Source organism: Callospermophilus lateralis, chromosome 15 (genome assembly GCF_048772815.1).
Source record: "Callospermophilus lateralis isolate mCalLat2 chromosome 15, mCalLat2.hap1, whole genome shotgun sequence".
Lineage (NCBI taxonomy): Eukaryota > Metazoa > Chordata > Mammalia > Rodentia > Sciuridae > Callospermophilus > Callospermophilus lateralis.
The window spans coordinates 43,571,693-43,589,090 of NC_135319.1; the positions used below are offsets into that span (position 1 = coordinate 43,571,693).

The window sequence follows — 17,398 nt, forward strand, 5'->3', positions numbered from 1 at the left end:
AAACTCTGTACCCATTAAACAATAATACTCTCCCCAGCCCTGTCCCTGAGCCCTGGCCACTGCAGTCCCCCTCTCCATGAATCGGGCTACTCCAGGTGACTGCGTGACAGTGGGTCTTGCGTGGTGGTCTTCATGAGCGGCTTATTTCACTTAGCGCCGTGTCCTGGGGTTCGTGCGTGCTGGGGCATGGGCCAAAATGGCCTGTTTCTTAGAACTAAATAGTTTTCCCGTAGATGCTTGTGCTGCATCCGGCATGTCCGCCCCCCTGTGGATGGACACCTGGGCGGCCCCTCCTGCGTGTCTGTTGTGACTCACGCTGCTATGACCGTGGTGTGCAAGGGTTTCAATTCCCGCCCAGGAGGCGAGGCCGGGCTCCTGTGAGCACAGAGGGGAGGGGGCCGGCCCGGCGTGACCCTTCCCCACGGGAGACGGGGTGTGAGAGTCCTCGGGCTGCACTGATTGAGCTGGGAGTCCTAAGACCAGGCCCTTAAATCACGCTGGGGCTGGAGGAGCCTTTCTCTGCATGTGGAATGGGAGCCATAAACCACGCTGACTTACAGGCGGTGCTCCCCAGGCTGCTTGTTTATGGCCAGGCCCGTTCCCGCTCCTGATGCCTGTGCTGTGCCCACCGGTAAACATTTGTCCAGGACCAGGACTTCCAGATCACGCACCCGCGTGTCTTGCAGGAGGGCGGGGGCTGGGGTGTAAGAGTCAGCTCAGTGGCCCACGGCCAGCGGAACCAGCAGGGCCTAGGACTACAGAGTCCCAGCTCCCTGGGGGCTCGGGTGTACAGTCTTGGGGGGGGCATCTTCTTTGGGGATCTCCAGAAACAGACCTTCTGATGGGGACTTAGGGCAAGTGGTCTCCTGGGGTAGGAGATCCCGGGGACCCAGGGAGCGGGGTGAGGAGGTAAGACAGGGAGAGAACGAAGCCGTAAGACCCCTTGCCAACTGTGCCCATGGGCTCTGTGGCCGTGACAGGACATCACAGACAGGGTGATCCGTGAATAGCGGGATCTTATTTTGCGCATGGTCCTGGAGGCTGGGGAGTCCAGGAACATGGCGCCTGCCTCGGGTGAGGCCTCATGGGGCATCACACAGGGTGAGGGTGTCGCACCGTGAGGCGGGACAAGCATGCTCGCTCAGCGGTCTTTCTTCTGACGAAGCCATTAAATGTCACCGTGGGGTCCCATCCTCATGACCTCGTCTAACCCTGGTTACCCCCCAAAGCCCTGCCCCCAAATACCACCAACATAGGAATTTGGAGGATAAGTTTCCAGCAGAACTTTGGGGGGTTACACTCATACCGCGCACCAACCAGGTCACCACGGCGGGCAGCTGGAGACGAGTCGTGGGGACACCAAGATCCAGGGTGGAGCATGTGCTTCTGGGTCATCCTCCTGAGAGGGAGGGGCAGGGGTGGCCCTGCTGGCTTCATGTTTATCATCTTCCAAGAGCCACGCACCCCATGCTGCCACCAGGACACTGTCCTTGGCCCCGCTGCCCTGTCCCAGGAACAGGAGGAGCAGCCTCTGATGGCCACACACCCGGGCAAAGAACCACGGGGCTGGAGCTGGCCGGGCTGGTGTGTGTGACGGTGCAGGGGTGGTTGGCAGGGGACTGAGGGCATCTGCTGGGGGTGCCTGCCCAGCTCCCAGCTCATCATCATCAGGGGCCTCAGGCCCTTGTGAGTCGCTGGGTCTTCTTACCACCAAATAACACTCCAGGCCTCGGTGGAGACCCATTTGGCTATTCCTCAGTAAGTAAAGGTAGAGGTACCACGTGACCCGGAAATTCCACTCCTACATATCCACCCCCCAAATAATTGAAAACAGCTGTTTATGCAAAAAACGTGTACACAAATGTTCGTAGGAGCATTGTTCACACTAGCCAAAAGATAGAGATGACCCAAATGTCCGTCTGCGTGTGAATGGAGAGACAAATGTCTCAGAGCCATACCACAGAACATTACTGGGCCATAAAAAAGGAACGAAGTACTGATCCATGTCACAGCATGGATGGACCCAGAAAATGTGAGGCTAAAGTGAAAGAAGCCAGACGCAAAAGGCCATGTATCTTCCGATTCCATTTATATGAAATGTCCTGAACAGGCAGATCCACAGAGACAGAAAGGGGATTCACGATGATCAGGGGCTGGGGACAGAGGGACAGGGTGATTGCTTAATGGAGGTGGGGTTTCCTTTAGGGGTGATTAAAAAAACACTGTGGAACTAGACAGTGGTAAGGGTGGCACAGGGTCGTAGATTGTGCTACAGGCAACTGACTTGTACACTTCCCTCTAAGTGGTAAATTCCATGAGATGTGTATCTTGCCAGGTTTGTTGTTTTCCCCAAAGCACTCCAGGTGTTTTGCAGCTCTGAGATGCAAGGCTCACGGTTTCTCAGGTGAGAAACAAACCTGCACGTGGCACGCACACCCAGGTGTCATGCAGCCTGGGACGCTCCTCCTGAGCTGTCACCAGGGGCGTGCTGCACACTGGCCGCGTGCCCGCAGGAGTGGCGGGCCCGGGTTGCTGGAGAAGCCGGCCCTGTTTCGGCTGAGCTGCAGAGCAGCGCTGGGCGGGGGTGTGCACGCAGCTGGAAGATTGTGGGGGGCGTCTTGTCTTAAATATAATATTAAATCGGCACCTTTAATTAGTACACTTAGAAAAGGTCACTAGCAATTACCTGGGACACAAAGAAGGCGTGAGGGGCAGGCGCCCGTGAGGAAGCAGAGAAAGACCATTTCGAGCAGCACATAATTGAGGGGAAAATGGATAAAAGTCCTTGAAATTATAGGGTGGGTGACAGCAGCTGATGGCCCCGTCCCCGTCCTGCCCGGGGCCCCCTCCTGAGTGTCGGACTCGAGCCATTTGGGATAGCAGCGTGGCCCTCCCAGAATCCCCTGGGCCAGTGGGCACCAAGGCCTTGTGTCCCACCTGGCTGGCCCTGATGGGGTTGCTGGGGGAGCTGCAGGTGGCCCTAGGCCTGCTGTACTGTGGACAAACAGGAGCATCTGGGCCTAGTTCCTGGGAGGGATCTGCCAGGGCGCTGGGCAGCAGCTGAGGGTTTCTTAAACGTTGGCCATAGAAAAGAAGTGCGTGTCCTGGAATTCAGGGGACAGCTGGAAATTCTATCGTAGCTCTGGGCTACATAAAAATACATATTTAAATTTATAAAAATGAACGGTGCACTCTGCTGCCAATATATTCCTTGTCGCGGGGCAATGCAGACACTTTGGGAAGACAGGCTCGGTGGACCTGCGACTTTGACGTACCCCTTCCTTCCCACTAGAAAGAGAAGAGCCTTGAACTGGGAGTCTGGTTCAGGTTCAAGGGCTGACGTGTGCTCCCATCGAACTTCCTTCTCTAGACGGGGAGGTTGGGCCTGAGGCTGTTCCATATTCACTCCAGGATTTGTTGTTCTGACCCCTCCCCCACTCCTCACCTCCTCCCATCACCTCGCATGGTCATGTCCCCCTCTGCTGTTCTGCTGCTTAACTTTGGAGAGGTTTCTTTGTCTCCTGGAGCCTCAACTTCCTCATCCCTAAAACGGGCAGGAAAACAGCTGCCGAAGGGTTGCTGGGAAGGTTTAATGAGCAAACCCAGGTGCGTGAACCAAGGGTCTGTCCCAGCACAACGGCCTGATGAATGCCCAGGACCCTTCTTTTCCAAGTGTTGGGCTTCCAGCTGGACAAGGCCTGCTAGGCACATGTCCACGGAAGCCCTGCTTCTGAGATGGGCGAGGTGTGGAGACAGATGTGGGCTCTGGGCCCCGCATGCCTGGTCCGTGGGCCTCCACCTCTGCCATTTACCTTCTGAGCGGCTCTGGGAAATGACATCGTCCCTCTCGGATGCCTTGTCTGTAAGTGGCAGTGCGAGTGAGGACTGAATCCGATAGAACCGTCATGGAAACGGCTTAGCTGGGCACCTGGACTCCGGCGAGGGCTCAAAGCCATCCACCGTCACTGTCACGCCGACCCGTCGTCCTGTTGGAGTTCACTTAGGAAAGCCCCTTAGCTTCTTTTCTAGATAAAATGCCTGAAATTTAGACTCCGTCCTCCCTCCTTCCCCAGCTTGATCTTCAGAGCTAGTTGGTAAATATGAGAGGCAGGCTCTGGGGAGGAGAGGGGCCCGCCCCACGTTGCGGGGTGAGCCGATGCGCTGCGGGAAGGGCACGAGGCACCTTGTTCTGACCTCACTGTCCCTGTAAGAACCAGATGGAGACTGCCCCTCCTCTTATCCACTCATGCCATTTTGTGCACAGTTCCTGGGGACTTGAGGGCCTCCTGAAGCCAAGGCGCCCAGCTGTCGCAGTGACCCTGGAGCTTCCTGGTTTTGAAACATGTGCAGGCAAATGCCTCTGTCCTGGGGAAACAGAGCAGTGGGCCACCCCGTGTGAAAGTCACCGGGGAACCTGTGAGCCCAGGAGATGTCCTCTGCTAGGGCCTCTTAGGTGAGGTACGGACAGGTGTCCTGATGCCTGGACTGGCCAGGGCTTTGCTTCCTGGTGAGAGGTGACACCTACCTTTTAATCCCCTTCTTGAAGACAGGAACCAGACCCTGCCACCCAGTTCTGGACTGGAGTGACGGTCTTGAGGCTGAGCCGAATCTTCTAATTTCTGTGTACAGCAGCGCACGCCCCAAAGCCAGCGCCTCGTCACTCTTCAATGAAGCCCAGAAGATTCTGCAAAATATTCTGAATTAGAAAGTGTGCTTCCATCTGCAAAAGACAGAACTCCAACTCAACTGACATGCGCCAAAAAACCAGGGGGAGAGAGGGTGTGCCTATCCTTCTCACAGCCGGAGGCGCTCTCAGGCACACCTGCCTGCACCCCCCCAGCTCTCAGGAGCCGTCCCTGGGGCACAGTGGCTCTGCACTCCGCCTCCCTGGCCTCACTCTCTGGCAGGCTCCCCTGTGTGGTGCCAGAGATGGCTGCCGGCAAGACCCGCCCAGCAGCCCCAGTGGAAAGAGGCGCCTCTTTTCCGCAGTATCAGCAAAAGTCCCAGGGTTGGATTTGATTGGCTAGGTCGGGTCACATGTTCATTTTGGAACCAATCATAGTGACCAGGGAGATGGGATGCTCTGGGCAGAATTCTGTGCCCATCTTGGGACACAGGAGGTGTTGGGAGCCCTGTCCTTACTCATCCCAGCCACTTTGAGAGGGAGGCTCCAAACCAACATTAGGACAAGGGGCAGGCAGAAGCCACAGTGGTCCATTGCACACCCAGAACACGGTGGTGACATGAGAGAGCTCTGAGTGACGAGTGGGCCAGGGTGGACAAGGGGAGCCTGGTCAGAGCCCAGGGGTGCACGGGGTCTCCTGATAATCATGGTTTGCTGGAGGTTTGTGGGGTGGCCGGTCCCTGCTGGGAGCCGTGCCACCTGAGCAGTTGTAAGGAAGGACCCTGACCTCCTCTATGACCCTGACCGCCTCTGTCTGTCTTCTGCTCTCTTACTTGGCTACTGCAGGTTCCTCCGTGACCCAGTTGCTGGCCAGGGACATGGACAACGACCCTCTGGTGTTCGGCGTGTCCGGGGAGGAGGCCTCCCGCTTCTTTGCCGTGGAGCCCGACACTGGCGTGGTGTGGCTCCGGCAGCCTCTGGACAGAGAGGTATGACTCGCCCCGCCCCGCCCCAGTCATTTCCCGGGGGACAGGAGCAAACGCTGGCAGCAGGGTGGCTCACCACACTTTAGGGGCCTTCTTCCAAGTCCCCTCTGACTCGGCGGGGGTGTCTTCCTGGGTGGCACCCCTCCTCCAGGCAGTGCTGGCCGACCTGGGTGGGGAGGGGGTGGTTGGGATCTCCACGCAAGGGGCACATTGGATGCACCCGAGGGGCAGTGACCGTGGGTTGTGCAATGGGACCACACAGGGGTAACAGGTCAACTCCCACTCTCAGCGAGTGTTCCCCCAAAGGCCATTTTCTTTTCTTTCTTTCCCTCTCTTTCTCTGTCTCCCTCCTCCCTTCCTTCTTTTTTTTTTTTTTTTGGCACTGGGGATTGAACCCAGGGGCACTACACCCCTGAGCCCCATCCCCAGCTGTTTTCTATATTTTATTTAGAGACAGGGTCTCCCTGAGTTGTTTAGCTCCTCCCTTTTGTTGAGGCTGCCTTTGATCTCATGATCCTCCTGCCTCAGCCTCCCAAGCCACTGGGATTACAGCCGCTGTGCCTGGCTCCAAAGGGCCTTTTCCAGAGAAGCAGCATTGACGCTGATAGTCCTTAATAAATTAAGAGAAGGGTCTTGAGTCAGCCCATCCTGTGCCTCTCCCTGCATTTGAGGGGATGGCCCCCAAAGCTGCCAGTGACTTGCTCAAAATTACACAGCAACTTAGAGGCAAAGCCGGTCCTTGGGCCCCAAATCCTTGACTTTCTCGTTCTTTTAAGGCGAGGTCATAGTCCACATCTGCTTCCCCAACCCACAGGGCAGTGTGGCTTTGGGGGATGTCTGGAGCGGTCCTGGGGGCCTCAGCCCCTCTGGCCTCTCTGACCGGCTCTTCCCTTTCTTGCAGACCAAGTCTGAGTTCACGGTGGAGTTCTCCGTCAGCGACCACCAGGGGGTGAGTGTCCCTTGGGGCCTCCGAGGACTGGGGCAGCCTGCTCCTGGCTTGGTGGGGTCCCTGGCCCCATGGGTGGAAAGAGGTCAGAGGCCGGTGGCAGCGCTGACCCCGGCCCTTTCCTTTTCAGGTGATCACACGGAAAGTGAACATCCAGGTGGGGGACGTGAATGACAACGCACCCACCTTTCACAGCCAGCCCTACAGCGTGCGCATCCCTGAGGTAGGGACCCACAGTCACCTGGCGGGGTCCCCGGGGCCGGCGGCTCCCTAGGCCATCCGGGCGGCGTAGGGGGGGCCTCAGGGGAAAGGGCAGCTCCAGCTCTGTCCCACCTGAGCCCCAGCCTGGGGTCACTCTGGGCGGGTCAGCAAGCACTGGGGCGCCTCTGGGGACAGGGCCGGGCTGGTGGTTGGGAAGAGCAGCTGGGTCAGTGGACCACAGGAGCCTCAGGCCGGAGAGAGCTCTGGCTGCCCTGGTGGCCCGGCTTCACTGGAGTGGGGGTGGGGGGTCTGGAGCAGCAATGCTGCCCTGCCTTCCATTCCCAGCCCGGCTCTGGCAGAGTGTCTAGGGGCCTCGCCCCACACGGTCCCGCTGTGGCCAGGGCCAGGTCCCTGCAGGACTCGGGGAACACAGGACCCCCAGGAAGGACATTTCCCTACCGTGCGCTCTCTCCTGCGGCCCCCAGCCCCTGCTCTGTGTGCCCTGAGTCTGTCTGCATGAGTACCTACTTGTAAAATCAAGCCATTGCTGGTAATTGAGAAGTACAAATTATTGCATTACAAACGGTTCGTTAATAAGCTGGCTGCTGGCTCCCGGTGGCACTGGGGTTCTCCTGGCTTGCTGTCCCTCACCACACAGTGGCTGAGCCAGTCTTAGGGCTGGCAGTTGTGGAAAGCTGCTGAAGGTGAGGGGCCTTATCTCAGGTCTGCCCTCATGGCTGGGCCGGGCAAGAGCTGTAAAGGGTCCAGATGGAAGATGGAATCCTCTGGAAGGGTGGGTTGAGCTCTAACCTCTTCTATTGTTAATCACTGGGTCAGGGAACAAAAAGGGTTTTGATAGAATATCCCATAGGCTGGGCAGGGGGAGAAGGACTCATCCGAGGTCACAGGGCTGTGACTTGGAGCTTCTAACTCTCAGGGCAGGTTCGGGGTCCTCAAGGATGCAGAGATCTGTCTCCTGTTGCTCAGCCCGGAGCCACAGGTCCTGCTCTTGTGTTGGCAGAGGGCGGGGGGTGGGGGGACAAAGGTGCAGAGGGGATGTCCGAGGGCCTTGCCCCTCCCCTGCCTGGGACACAGGAGGGAGAGCCTGCTGTCCTGAGCTCTGGGGCACAGTGATGTGGCCAGCATGCCCGGGGACTGCAGCTTGGCTCCAGGCGCGCGCTCATTTGGAAGTCTCCCTAATTTAATTAAGGGGCTCTACGTGCCAGCCTGCACTCTGGGCCTGGGCTCAGAATCCAAGGGCACGGCTCGGAGTTAATGAGGCTTGGGCCCATTGCTCAGCTGCCATCCTGGCAGGCATGGCCGCCCTCTGTCTTCCCTCAAGGGGGGCAGCAGGCAGCAGCAATGGCAAGGGGACAGGGTCATGTCCCTTCTTCCCAGCCCTCGGGCCAGGGACCAGCCTTGCCCTGTCTCTTCCTTCAGAGATGGGACCTGCAGCCCCCAGTCCCGTCGGATGGCCCTGGGATTCTCCAGAGGCCTCTGCCTCCAGGGAGAGAGCCCCTTCCATTGTTCATTTATTTAACAAATATTTATTGAGTGTCTGCTGTGGGCTTGGCTCTGTGCCTGTCCTCATTCCACAGAGGCCGGGAGGCTGCAGGGATGTGGAATGACAAGCCAGACTGGAGATGGGGGACCCAGGTCTGCTCCCCCACTGCTCCCAGATTGCTGGTCTGTTTGTTCAGGTCACGTTACCTCCTGGGCCATAGTCCTCCTGATCTAATCAATCTAAGGGCAGGTGGGATAGGGTGGCCTGCCTCCTGCCCATCTGAGGAGGAGAGGGTGGACTGGAAGGGCTGGCTACAAGGACACACAGTCCCTGGCGGGAGGCCCACATGGTTTACTTGCTTGTGTGAAAACACCCCCAGGTCACTTCAGTGCCTGATACTCAATGCCCTGTTGGGGCTGCTCAGTGTGGCCAGTGGAGATGTGGTGTCAGCTGGACGGAGGCCAGGCCACTTCTGATACGGTGTTCTTGGCACAACCCAGCTCTGGCCTGGAGTGGTCACCTGAGCTGGCATGTAGCTGCCTGGCTCAGGCCCCAGCTGAGGCACCAGCAGGGCCTGTTGGCCCGGGGCCTGAGCAGTAAATTCAGTGGCAGAGGCCATTGGATGTGAGCAGGGTAAGACTGAGGCCAGAGAAACGGGGAGGGGGCCCTGTCTGCAGTTAGGTGTGAGTGCCGGGGGCTGCCGGAGCCAACAGAGAAACCTCAGCAGGCTCCTGGGGGAGGGGGCCACCAGCAGACTCTGGCTGTGGTGGCAGTAGCTGCTCCTGGGTCGCACCATGGGAAGAGGGGGATGGAGTCCAAACACATGGTTCTCGTCCCAGGTGTGCCAACAAGTGGCTGGGTCAGACTTTTAACCTGTCCCTCTGCTTACTGGAGTCTCAACAGCTGTCAACCTAGGGCGCCGAACCTGCCTCTTGCAGGGCCCACGTCTTGTGGCCCGAGGAAGAAACCCGGCAGGAGAAGCTGCAGCGCTGCCTCTGTCCATGCAGCCCCTCTTGGGTCATCTCAGCCACTGCACCCTGTCCCTTACCTTCCTGACCCCCACACCGCAGCCTGGGCCCTGGTAATTGGGTGTGTATGTCGGGAAGTCAGGAATAGGCCCCGGGAGCACGTTGCAGGGTACCTGTCAGGCAGTTCTCCTCTGGGGACAGTGAGCACAACCGGGCCCCGCAGGATGGCCACAGGCGGGTTTCTGAGAGGCCCTGCAGGCCACGCATCCCAGAGGACCACTTTTAGCCCATCCGCAGCTGTCTGGAGACAGGGTCTGGGAAGACCCCAGTCCCTCAGGCCAGGAAGTGCAAGGGTGCGGGGTGAGGCTGGTCAAGGCCAGGCCTTGCCCCACCCACCAGCCCCGCCCCCGGTATCCCGCCCCGCCCACCAGCCCCGCCCTCTGGAAGCTCGCCCCGCCCCTGGGAGCCCGCCCCGCCCACCAGCCCCGCCCCCGGGGGCCCGCCCCGCCCACCAGCCCCGCCCACCAGCCCCGCCCTGCGCAGGGAGGTCTGCAGGTGTGTGTTTGGGTTTGTTTGTTCTCTGTTCCTGTCCCGCCCACCCCTCTCCCCTCGCTAAGCGGTACTCCATGTAATTATCCATTTTATCAGGGTGAAAGGGCCTGCAATTCACTTGTCGAAGCCCTAACGAGGCAGCGTGGATGCTTTCAAGTCGGTAAAGAAAAGGGAAATCCTGCTAGAATTGGCAACTTAATTCACCAAGCCAGCCTCGCAGGCCTCATTAAGTCCCCGTGTATTCATTTCAGGCTAATGGCTGTCATGCTGACTGCTGTTTGATTTGCTGTAATAGACTTTTATGGCGTGCCAATTTGCTCAAAACGTGTTTGCCTGTGTCTGTGCCCAGCGGTGCTGCTCCGCTACCTCCGTTAGGGGCGCGTGCCCGCCTCGCTGACCTTCAGCGCTGCCCCTCCCGCCCCTCCTCCCTCCTCCGGGGCCTGGCCCTCAGCCCCCCGCTGCACCCCAGGGAGGTGACCCTGGCACAGAAGGGTAGGGGTGAGGTCAGAAGGCAGACTGTGCCAGGCGGCTTTGGGGTCAGGGAATCAAGGGGGCCCAGTGGAGGCTCCGGGACACGGTGTCCTTGAAGTCCTGACTGGGCCAGCCTCCTCAGCTGGGCAGGAAGGTTTATCCATCCGCCTCAACCTTCTAAGGCATCCTCTGGCGTTTCCTTAGGGATTTCTGTATACACTGTGCTTTTCTAACCTGTACTGAAGTCCAGCCTAACTGTCCGTCAGAGCCCAGGTCAGATCCACTGTACCCAGATCCACCTGCGCCACTTCATTTTTTTAAATGAACACAAGACACGTTTCCTGAACAGCTACTAAGCAGGGACCAATGATTCTAAGCCAACCAGGACCTGCAGAATAGTGCAAAGGACTCAACAGTGTCCAGCTGTGTTACTTTAGACAGGTGACTTACCCTTTTTGGACCTCAATTTTCTTATCTGTATGATGAGTGACAGTATCTGTCTTGCAGAATTGTTGTGAGAACTATAATAATGTAGGCAGGAAAAGTCCTGGGCCCAGTTTGTGGCTCAGAATACATTCAGTAAAATGCTGCTGATTAAGGCTGAGCTCTTTGTCCTCAGAGAAGGTAATTTTACAGAGAAAAACCAATAAGTGGGTGTCTGCCTACCCTTAAATAGATCAAATGTCAGGGTGGCTTGGTGTGTATACACCGAGATGATCTGTCTATAGGGGTTATTTGTGTGGGTCCTTACAGAATGAGTAGGAGTTTGTTAGAGGAGGAGGCTATGACGTCTCTGAAGATCATTCCCTTTGGGGACCCCTGGGTTTCTTTTCACATGCTAGAATTTCCCCAAGAGGCAGACCCTGCTGAGGAGGGACCGTGGCTATGTGTCTGTCTCTGGCAGTTCCCCTGTTACCTCGTGGAAACAAAGACAGGCTGGAAGTGGGCCCCTGGGTCTCTGCCCAGCTCTCTGTGACACTCAGGTCCTGCACAGATCCTTGTCAATGGTGGCCTCAGGTGACCAGTTGAGCAGGGAGCAGGCTGCTTGCAAGGGAGGGCTGGAGCTGGAAGGAGATGCCAGGAACCTGAGACATGGAGGGTCCTTGCCTGAGCCTCAGAGCTGGCTGGGGGCAGGATCTGAACCTAGGCCCCCAGGGTCCTGGGTCCTGCAAGGCCACACCATCTTTCCACGTCACTTAATGAGGACAGGTGACAGTTTCTCACTCCCTGAACCTCCTTACTAGAGACAGAAAGTGGGCCGGAGGTATTCCTGGAGATCACTAGTCAATAACTTATCTCTGTGATAATAATACCAGTAAGTTATTGTTAGTAGTGTTAGAAAGTTCCCTGTGTGCCCAGGTGTGCTGTCTGCTGGCCTCTCCACACCCCCATTCTGCTCCTCAGGTGTCAACCACAACTAGAGAAGGTAATGCTTGCCCTAAGTTAGCCCAGGGACAGAGCCAGGGTTAGGAGACCGGCCTGGCTGCGTGGCTATCGGCAGGTAGCTTCTCTTCCACCTGTGAAATGGGAATAACTATACCCACCACAGATGCTGCCAGGATCCAGGTGAATGAGATCACGCTTGGGAAGTGCTTAGCGCAGGGCCTGAGGAGGTATGAGCCCAGCAAAAAGGTCACGGTTGCTAATTGTTGTTTGTCCTTCTCTCTGAACCAGAGTGAGCAAGGACGGGGCTTGGTCCTCTGGGTCAGTGCCAGCCAGGGCCTGGCCGGTGCATGGTGCTCAGTGACACTTGAGTGAATCTCAGGGACACAGCTTTCTGTCCCCTCTGCTTATTGGATGATTGTGAGGACCAGAGAGCACTTACACAAAGGGCTGGGGGTGGGCAGTGTCTCCTTGAGGTGAGCGGTTCCCTGGTGGTGCTCAGCTGGGGCTGGGGCGAGGAGCAGCTGGGGCTGGCCCCGAGCTTCGGGGAGTTGGCACACCTGCCCCACCCCTGCGTCTTCCTGGGCCATCTGAGCCCAGCCTTGCTCTGAGCTGGTGCCCTCTGGTACTACCAGTTCCTGGGGCTCAGCCATGCCATCCCCCGTGTGTGTGGCGTGTGGGGAGCCCTGACGGATGGCCAGAGGAGGCCCAATACCCTCGGAGGTGGACTTATTAGCACCTGGCGGGGCGAGCAGCAGCGGCCCCAGCTGGTCTTCTGAGGGGGTGCCTGTCGGGTCTGAATGATTTATACACTGCAGCCTCAGGTTGCCGCAAGAGGTGGGGGAGGGGCTCCCCGACTTGCACCCAGCTGTTCCCCCCAAGGTGTCAGTTCCACTCTTGAGAGTGTCATCCCCCCCACTCCAGGAGAGGCAGCCCCTTGACAGGCCGTATTAATTTATACCTCGGGGCCACAGTGCCCGCGGCCCCCTCTGCATCTCTAACCACCGGCCTATTGATCTGGGAGAGGGAGACCAATAAATCATCCCGGGCGCTGGGCTCCTGCTGACCACAGCCAGCGTGGCTTGCCTGGCCAGACGGCAGCCCTGGCCGATGTCTCTATGCCCTGCATGAGTGGCCTGAGGCCATCGTGCCTTCCCTGGTCTCCACCCGGTCAGCACCGTGACAGATACCTGGGACCCTCCTCTCTCACGGAAGGCAGATGCCACTGCTGGCCGCAGCTGGGACAGCGAGCTGTGGGCTTACAGCCATGGCGTGACAGCATGCACGGGCACGGTGGCCGGCTGCTTGGCTTTGCATGGAGCCAAGGGGCTGTGTGTGGGGGGGTGCTCATCTCCTGGGTCTCTGAGGGTTTTCTTGTCTTCATCCTGTGACAGCCCCGTGAGCCCAGGGGGTGGGGGGCTGTTCTTTGCATTTTATAGATGAGAGAAACTGAGGCCAGGCAAGTGCGCTGACTTCTCCCCGACCCCAGAGTCAGAACACCCTCCTCAACCAGCGTCCTGCCTCCCAGAGGGTCCTTTCCGCTTCTGGGCTTTTTGTTTTTTGGTACCAGGGATTGAACCCAGGAGCACTTAACCCCGGAGCCACACCCCAGCCCTTTTCTTATGTTTTATCTGGAGACAGGGTCTCACTGAGTTGCTTAGGGCCTTGCTAAATTGCTGAGGCTGGCTTTGAACTTGCGATCCTCCTGCCTCAGCCTCCTGAGCCGCTAGGATGACAGACATGTGCCACCACGCCTGGCATTCTCATTTTTTGATGCCTTTGCATGTGTCTTTGTGTGGCCCTGAACCAGCCAGGATGTGGGGAGGGACTGGGTGCTCTGGACCTCATGCCATGGCTTCCCCCACCCTGGGCGAGGACTGTCCCCCACGTCTCCTGCACAGGCTGAGGGGTTGGTGGAGAAGCTTCACTCCGAGCCCACTGCCAGCCCTCTGCACTGAATGCCACCCCTGCTGGCCGCCTCCCTGCCATGGCCACAGGGAAACTCACCATGGTTTGCCATCCCCTCCTGGACCACAGGTCCCACAGAACGGGGGCCAGAGGCTCAGCCCAAGCACAGGGTTCAAGGAGCCTTGCTCCCTCCTCTACCCAGTGGGTAAAGTCAGGGACTCCGGCCCCTCATGAGCCCTGACCACCCCTCCTCTTCTGTGCCTGAGGGGCGTGGCCAGGGCTGTGCACAAGGAGAGGGGACAGCTCAGGTTTCCTCCTCACTTCAAGCTGGGAGTCTGTGGGGTTCCGACAGCTCTCTGGCAATGTCCACGGGATGCTCCACCGTGAATACGAAGCAGGGCTGAGCGGAGCCCAGCTCGTGGGCATCTGGGTCTGTTCTGTGCCCTCGCCCGTTGATTCAAGAACCTGGAGATGGAAACAACCCTGCCTGGCCGACGTCTGCAGAACCCGCACCCAGAGCCCGCCTGGTGTCCATCCCGTCTCTTGATGGTCTCCTCACCCCCTGGTGGGGCACTGCAGGAAGGCAGTGGGGGTGGGGCAGGCTTAGGAAACAGAGGCTCTAGGGAGGTCCCACCTGTACTAGCAGGAACTTGGCCCTTCTGTGTCCTGAGGACCAGTGTCTGTGACACTGGGCCTGGATCTCCACAGAGGTGCATGTGACAGAGCCGCGTACCCAGGTTCCAACTCCAAACCAGGAGGCCCAGGGCCCTCTCTGACTTCTCCCGGACCCCAGAGTCAGAACACCCTCCTCAGCCAGCGTCCTGCCCCCCAGAGGGTCCTTTCCGCTTCTCGGCTTTTTGGTTTTTGAGCCTCAGTGTCTTCATCTGTCAACTAGGAATTTATGGTTTTTTTTGTAAAAATTCCCAGGGACACGTATACAAAGCCCCTGGCACAAAGGTAGCACTTGGGAAGTGGTGACTGTCCCACTCCTTGTGGACGTTCTCCAAGGACCTCGGGAGGGTTGATGGGAAATCCAGGGGGCTCGACGGGCGGGCTCCACTGCTAAGGACTGATTGGTTGATATCGGGGTGTCCACGCCGGAAAGCTGACAGTCCAGCAGAGAAAGGAGACGTGTGGGAAATGTGAAATGAAGATACGATAAGGGAACACGACAGAGCCACAGAGAAACGCCTAGTAAAGGCTGAGTGTTCCCCACAGGCTCCTTGAAACCAGCACCGTGGGACACACGTCCTGCAGGTGGTCGGCACATCCAGAGAGGGTGAAAGATTGGCCCTCGGTCACCCAGTGGTCCGGGAACCGGCGGTCAGTGGACCAGTGGTAGCCAGGGAAGACTCTGGGAATCAGTTTCCAGGACCTGCGAGGGGGATCCCGCCCCTGGACCAGAGGCGCACATGATCTCCCAGGGCAGCCTGGTTGCCTGGAGCAGGCGGGGTGGGTGCTGCTCCTCACGTCCGCAGCTCACATCCTGCAGGACCAGGGGCCCGGGCTGCCCCGAGGGGCTGGCCCCCATGACCGTTCCTCCTGTGTCCGTGGCTCTGGGACTTTGCCTCAGCCCCTCCCCTCCCCCTAACTGGTTCAGATTGTCAGAGCAGCTTGAGGACAGGCCTGGCAGGCCCGTGACACGGGGACCCCACACAATGGGCTGTTTTGATGTGTTTGTGTGCCCCTGGCCACCCTGTTTCCTGGCAGGAGGGGGACGGGAGAGCGCTTTGGGTGGGTGGAATGATTATAATTTCTGTGACTCCTTAGCAGCCTTTAATTACTTCGCGACTTTGTGGAGCTGGCTAGCAGCCGCGAGGGGCGGGCCGCCGCTTCATAATAACCTTAAGTGGAAGCCGCCTGTCCGTCTATTAAAAAGCCCGCTCCTCTCTCTAGATGAGATAATGCCACACGAGATCTCGCCCGGGGTGTAATCACTGGGTACCGTTAATCGTCCCTGCTACTGTCTTCCTCTTAGTCGGCCAGCCCCCCTCCTAGGCGTGGGGACTGCAGCTACCGAGAGCCGAATGCCCGGTCACGTCCTTGCCCAGGAGGGCACAGGCTCAGGCTGGTCCCCTCTTCCCCTCACGTCCCTGTGAGAGGGAAGTGGCACGGAGGCCCCTTCCCCCAAGCCCTGTCCCTCTCTGTAACTCCCAGTCGGAGCCAGCCACACCCCCTTCCCCACACAAACCCTCCATTTCAAAAATCCATCCATCTGCACAGGGCTTTGAGCTCCAGTGTGCCTGCCCTTCCTGCCCTGGCCACCTTCCTGCTGCCCAGCCTTTGCTCATGCTGTGTCCTTCCCTGAGAGGTCATCATCCGGGCCAGCCGTACCCCTGTCCTTCCACCATTTTAGCCAAGCGTGACTCTTCTTCCCTCTGAATGACCCAGTGGGAGAGGCCGGGTGGTGGTCCTCCTCATACCCTCCCCAACCCAGCTTCTCAACTTCCAACAAGGCCATCACCCAGTGTGGGCCCTTGACCTTGAACCAGAATCATGAGCCAAAATAAACCTTTTTCCTTATAACCTACCCAGTCTCAGGTATTTTGTTATAGTGACAAAAACAGACTACTACAGTGGGGATTGAGGTCAGGAAAGACACAGTAGCCTTGAGTGTAAAGGCTTATGCCCGTGGCATGGGTTCACCACGGGGTGTTTTCTCCAGCCCCTCACAGGCTTCTGGGAGTTTGCTCTTCCTTTTTCTTTCCTTGATGGCTATATTTTCTGAGGGGCCTGTTAAGGGTGCACATGGAGCAACGCATAGCCCTGTGCTCAGCCGAGTTCATGAGTGACACATCTGTGTGCCCACGTCCAGAGCAAGACAGACCTAGCGGCACCTCGCAGCCCCTCCCTCAAGGTAACCCCGATCCTGGTGTCTAGCCCCACGGGTGCCCTTGCTCATCATCATGTATTACACACGCACCCACTAGGTCTTGATTGTCATCTCAGCTCCTGGGAACAGGCAGCTGGCTTCCTCGTGGAGGCCGCTCCCCACAGTGGTTAGCACTGTGTCCAGAGCTCCAGGGACCCGAGTCTGAATCCTGGCTCACTGCATAGCAGCCGCGGGTCACGGGGAGAGGACTGCCTCTGATCCAGTGTGCATAGTGCTCACATGAGCAGGGCTGCCACTGAGCAGGTGACGGGGGACCAGAGCCCCCACACGGCGTGCCTGTGGCCATCCCCTCTAGACACCGTCTCCCTGGTTAAGGGTCATCTCTGCAGGAGCACCCTGTGCTGGGGTAGGAGGCTGGATGGGGGGAAGGGAAGTGCATGGAGCTAAATGGAGGGGCCTTGGACCAAGAGGAAGGAGAGAGGGGAAAGGAGCGGGGTCTCCTTCATGCATGCTGTCTCCTTTGATCCTCAGAGTAGTCCTGCATGTTGGTAAGAGAGGTGGGCTTATCCCCCGGTGCAGCTGGGGAAAAGGGCCCAGAGAGATAAAGTGACTTGTCCAAGGTCACACAGCTAGCTTCAGATCTCATTTGTGCTGCCCACAAAGCAAGTCTGCGTGCATTTGCTGCCCAGAGTGTCCACTCCGGGTCTGGGGTTCACTGTACGGCTGCTGCCTCCGGAGGGGCTGGCCTTGCGCCTGCAGAAGGTAGAAGGGGGGTGGGCGGCTTAGTCAGGGGAGCGATTCTTCCTAAGTGGCCTTCATTGTGTTCCGGCACCTTCAGCCTCCCACGAAGCTGAAGCTGCCGTTTATATCAGCCACCCAATCTCAGTCCTGCGTGAGAAAACACAGAGATCTTTAAAGGCTTCTTAGCAACGGGAACAGGCTTTTCTCTTTTTTCCCCTCCACCTCTCTCTTTCTTCTGGTCAGCGCCGGGGCAGGGCCAGGGCAATGGGAGAAGAATAATA

At 58.2% G+C, this 17,398-nt stretch overlaps 1 protein-coding gene across 1 annotated transcript in view; it reads left to right on the forward strand.

Annotated features, from left to right (window-relative positions):
- The window catches only part of Cdh23 (cadherin related 23), a 335,818-nt gene that overhangs the window by 53,267 nt on the left and 265,153 nt on the right, over positions 1 to 17,398 (forward strand). Inside the window, exons 3-5 of the mRNA XM_077105309.1 lie at positions 5,471 to 5,613; positions 6,512 to 6,559; positions 6,687 to 6,779. Of these exons, the coding sequence (XP_076961424.1) occupies positions 5,471 to 5,613; positions 6,512 to 6,559; positions 6,687 to 6,779 (284 nt within the window). The remainder of the gene's footprint in view (positions 1 to 5,470; positions 5,614 to 6,511; positions 6,560 to 6,686; positions 6,780 to 17,398) is intronic.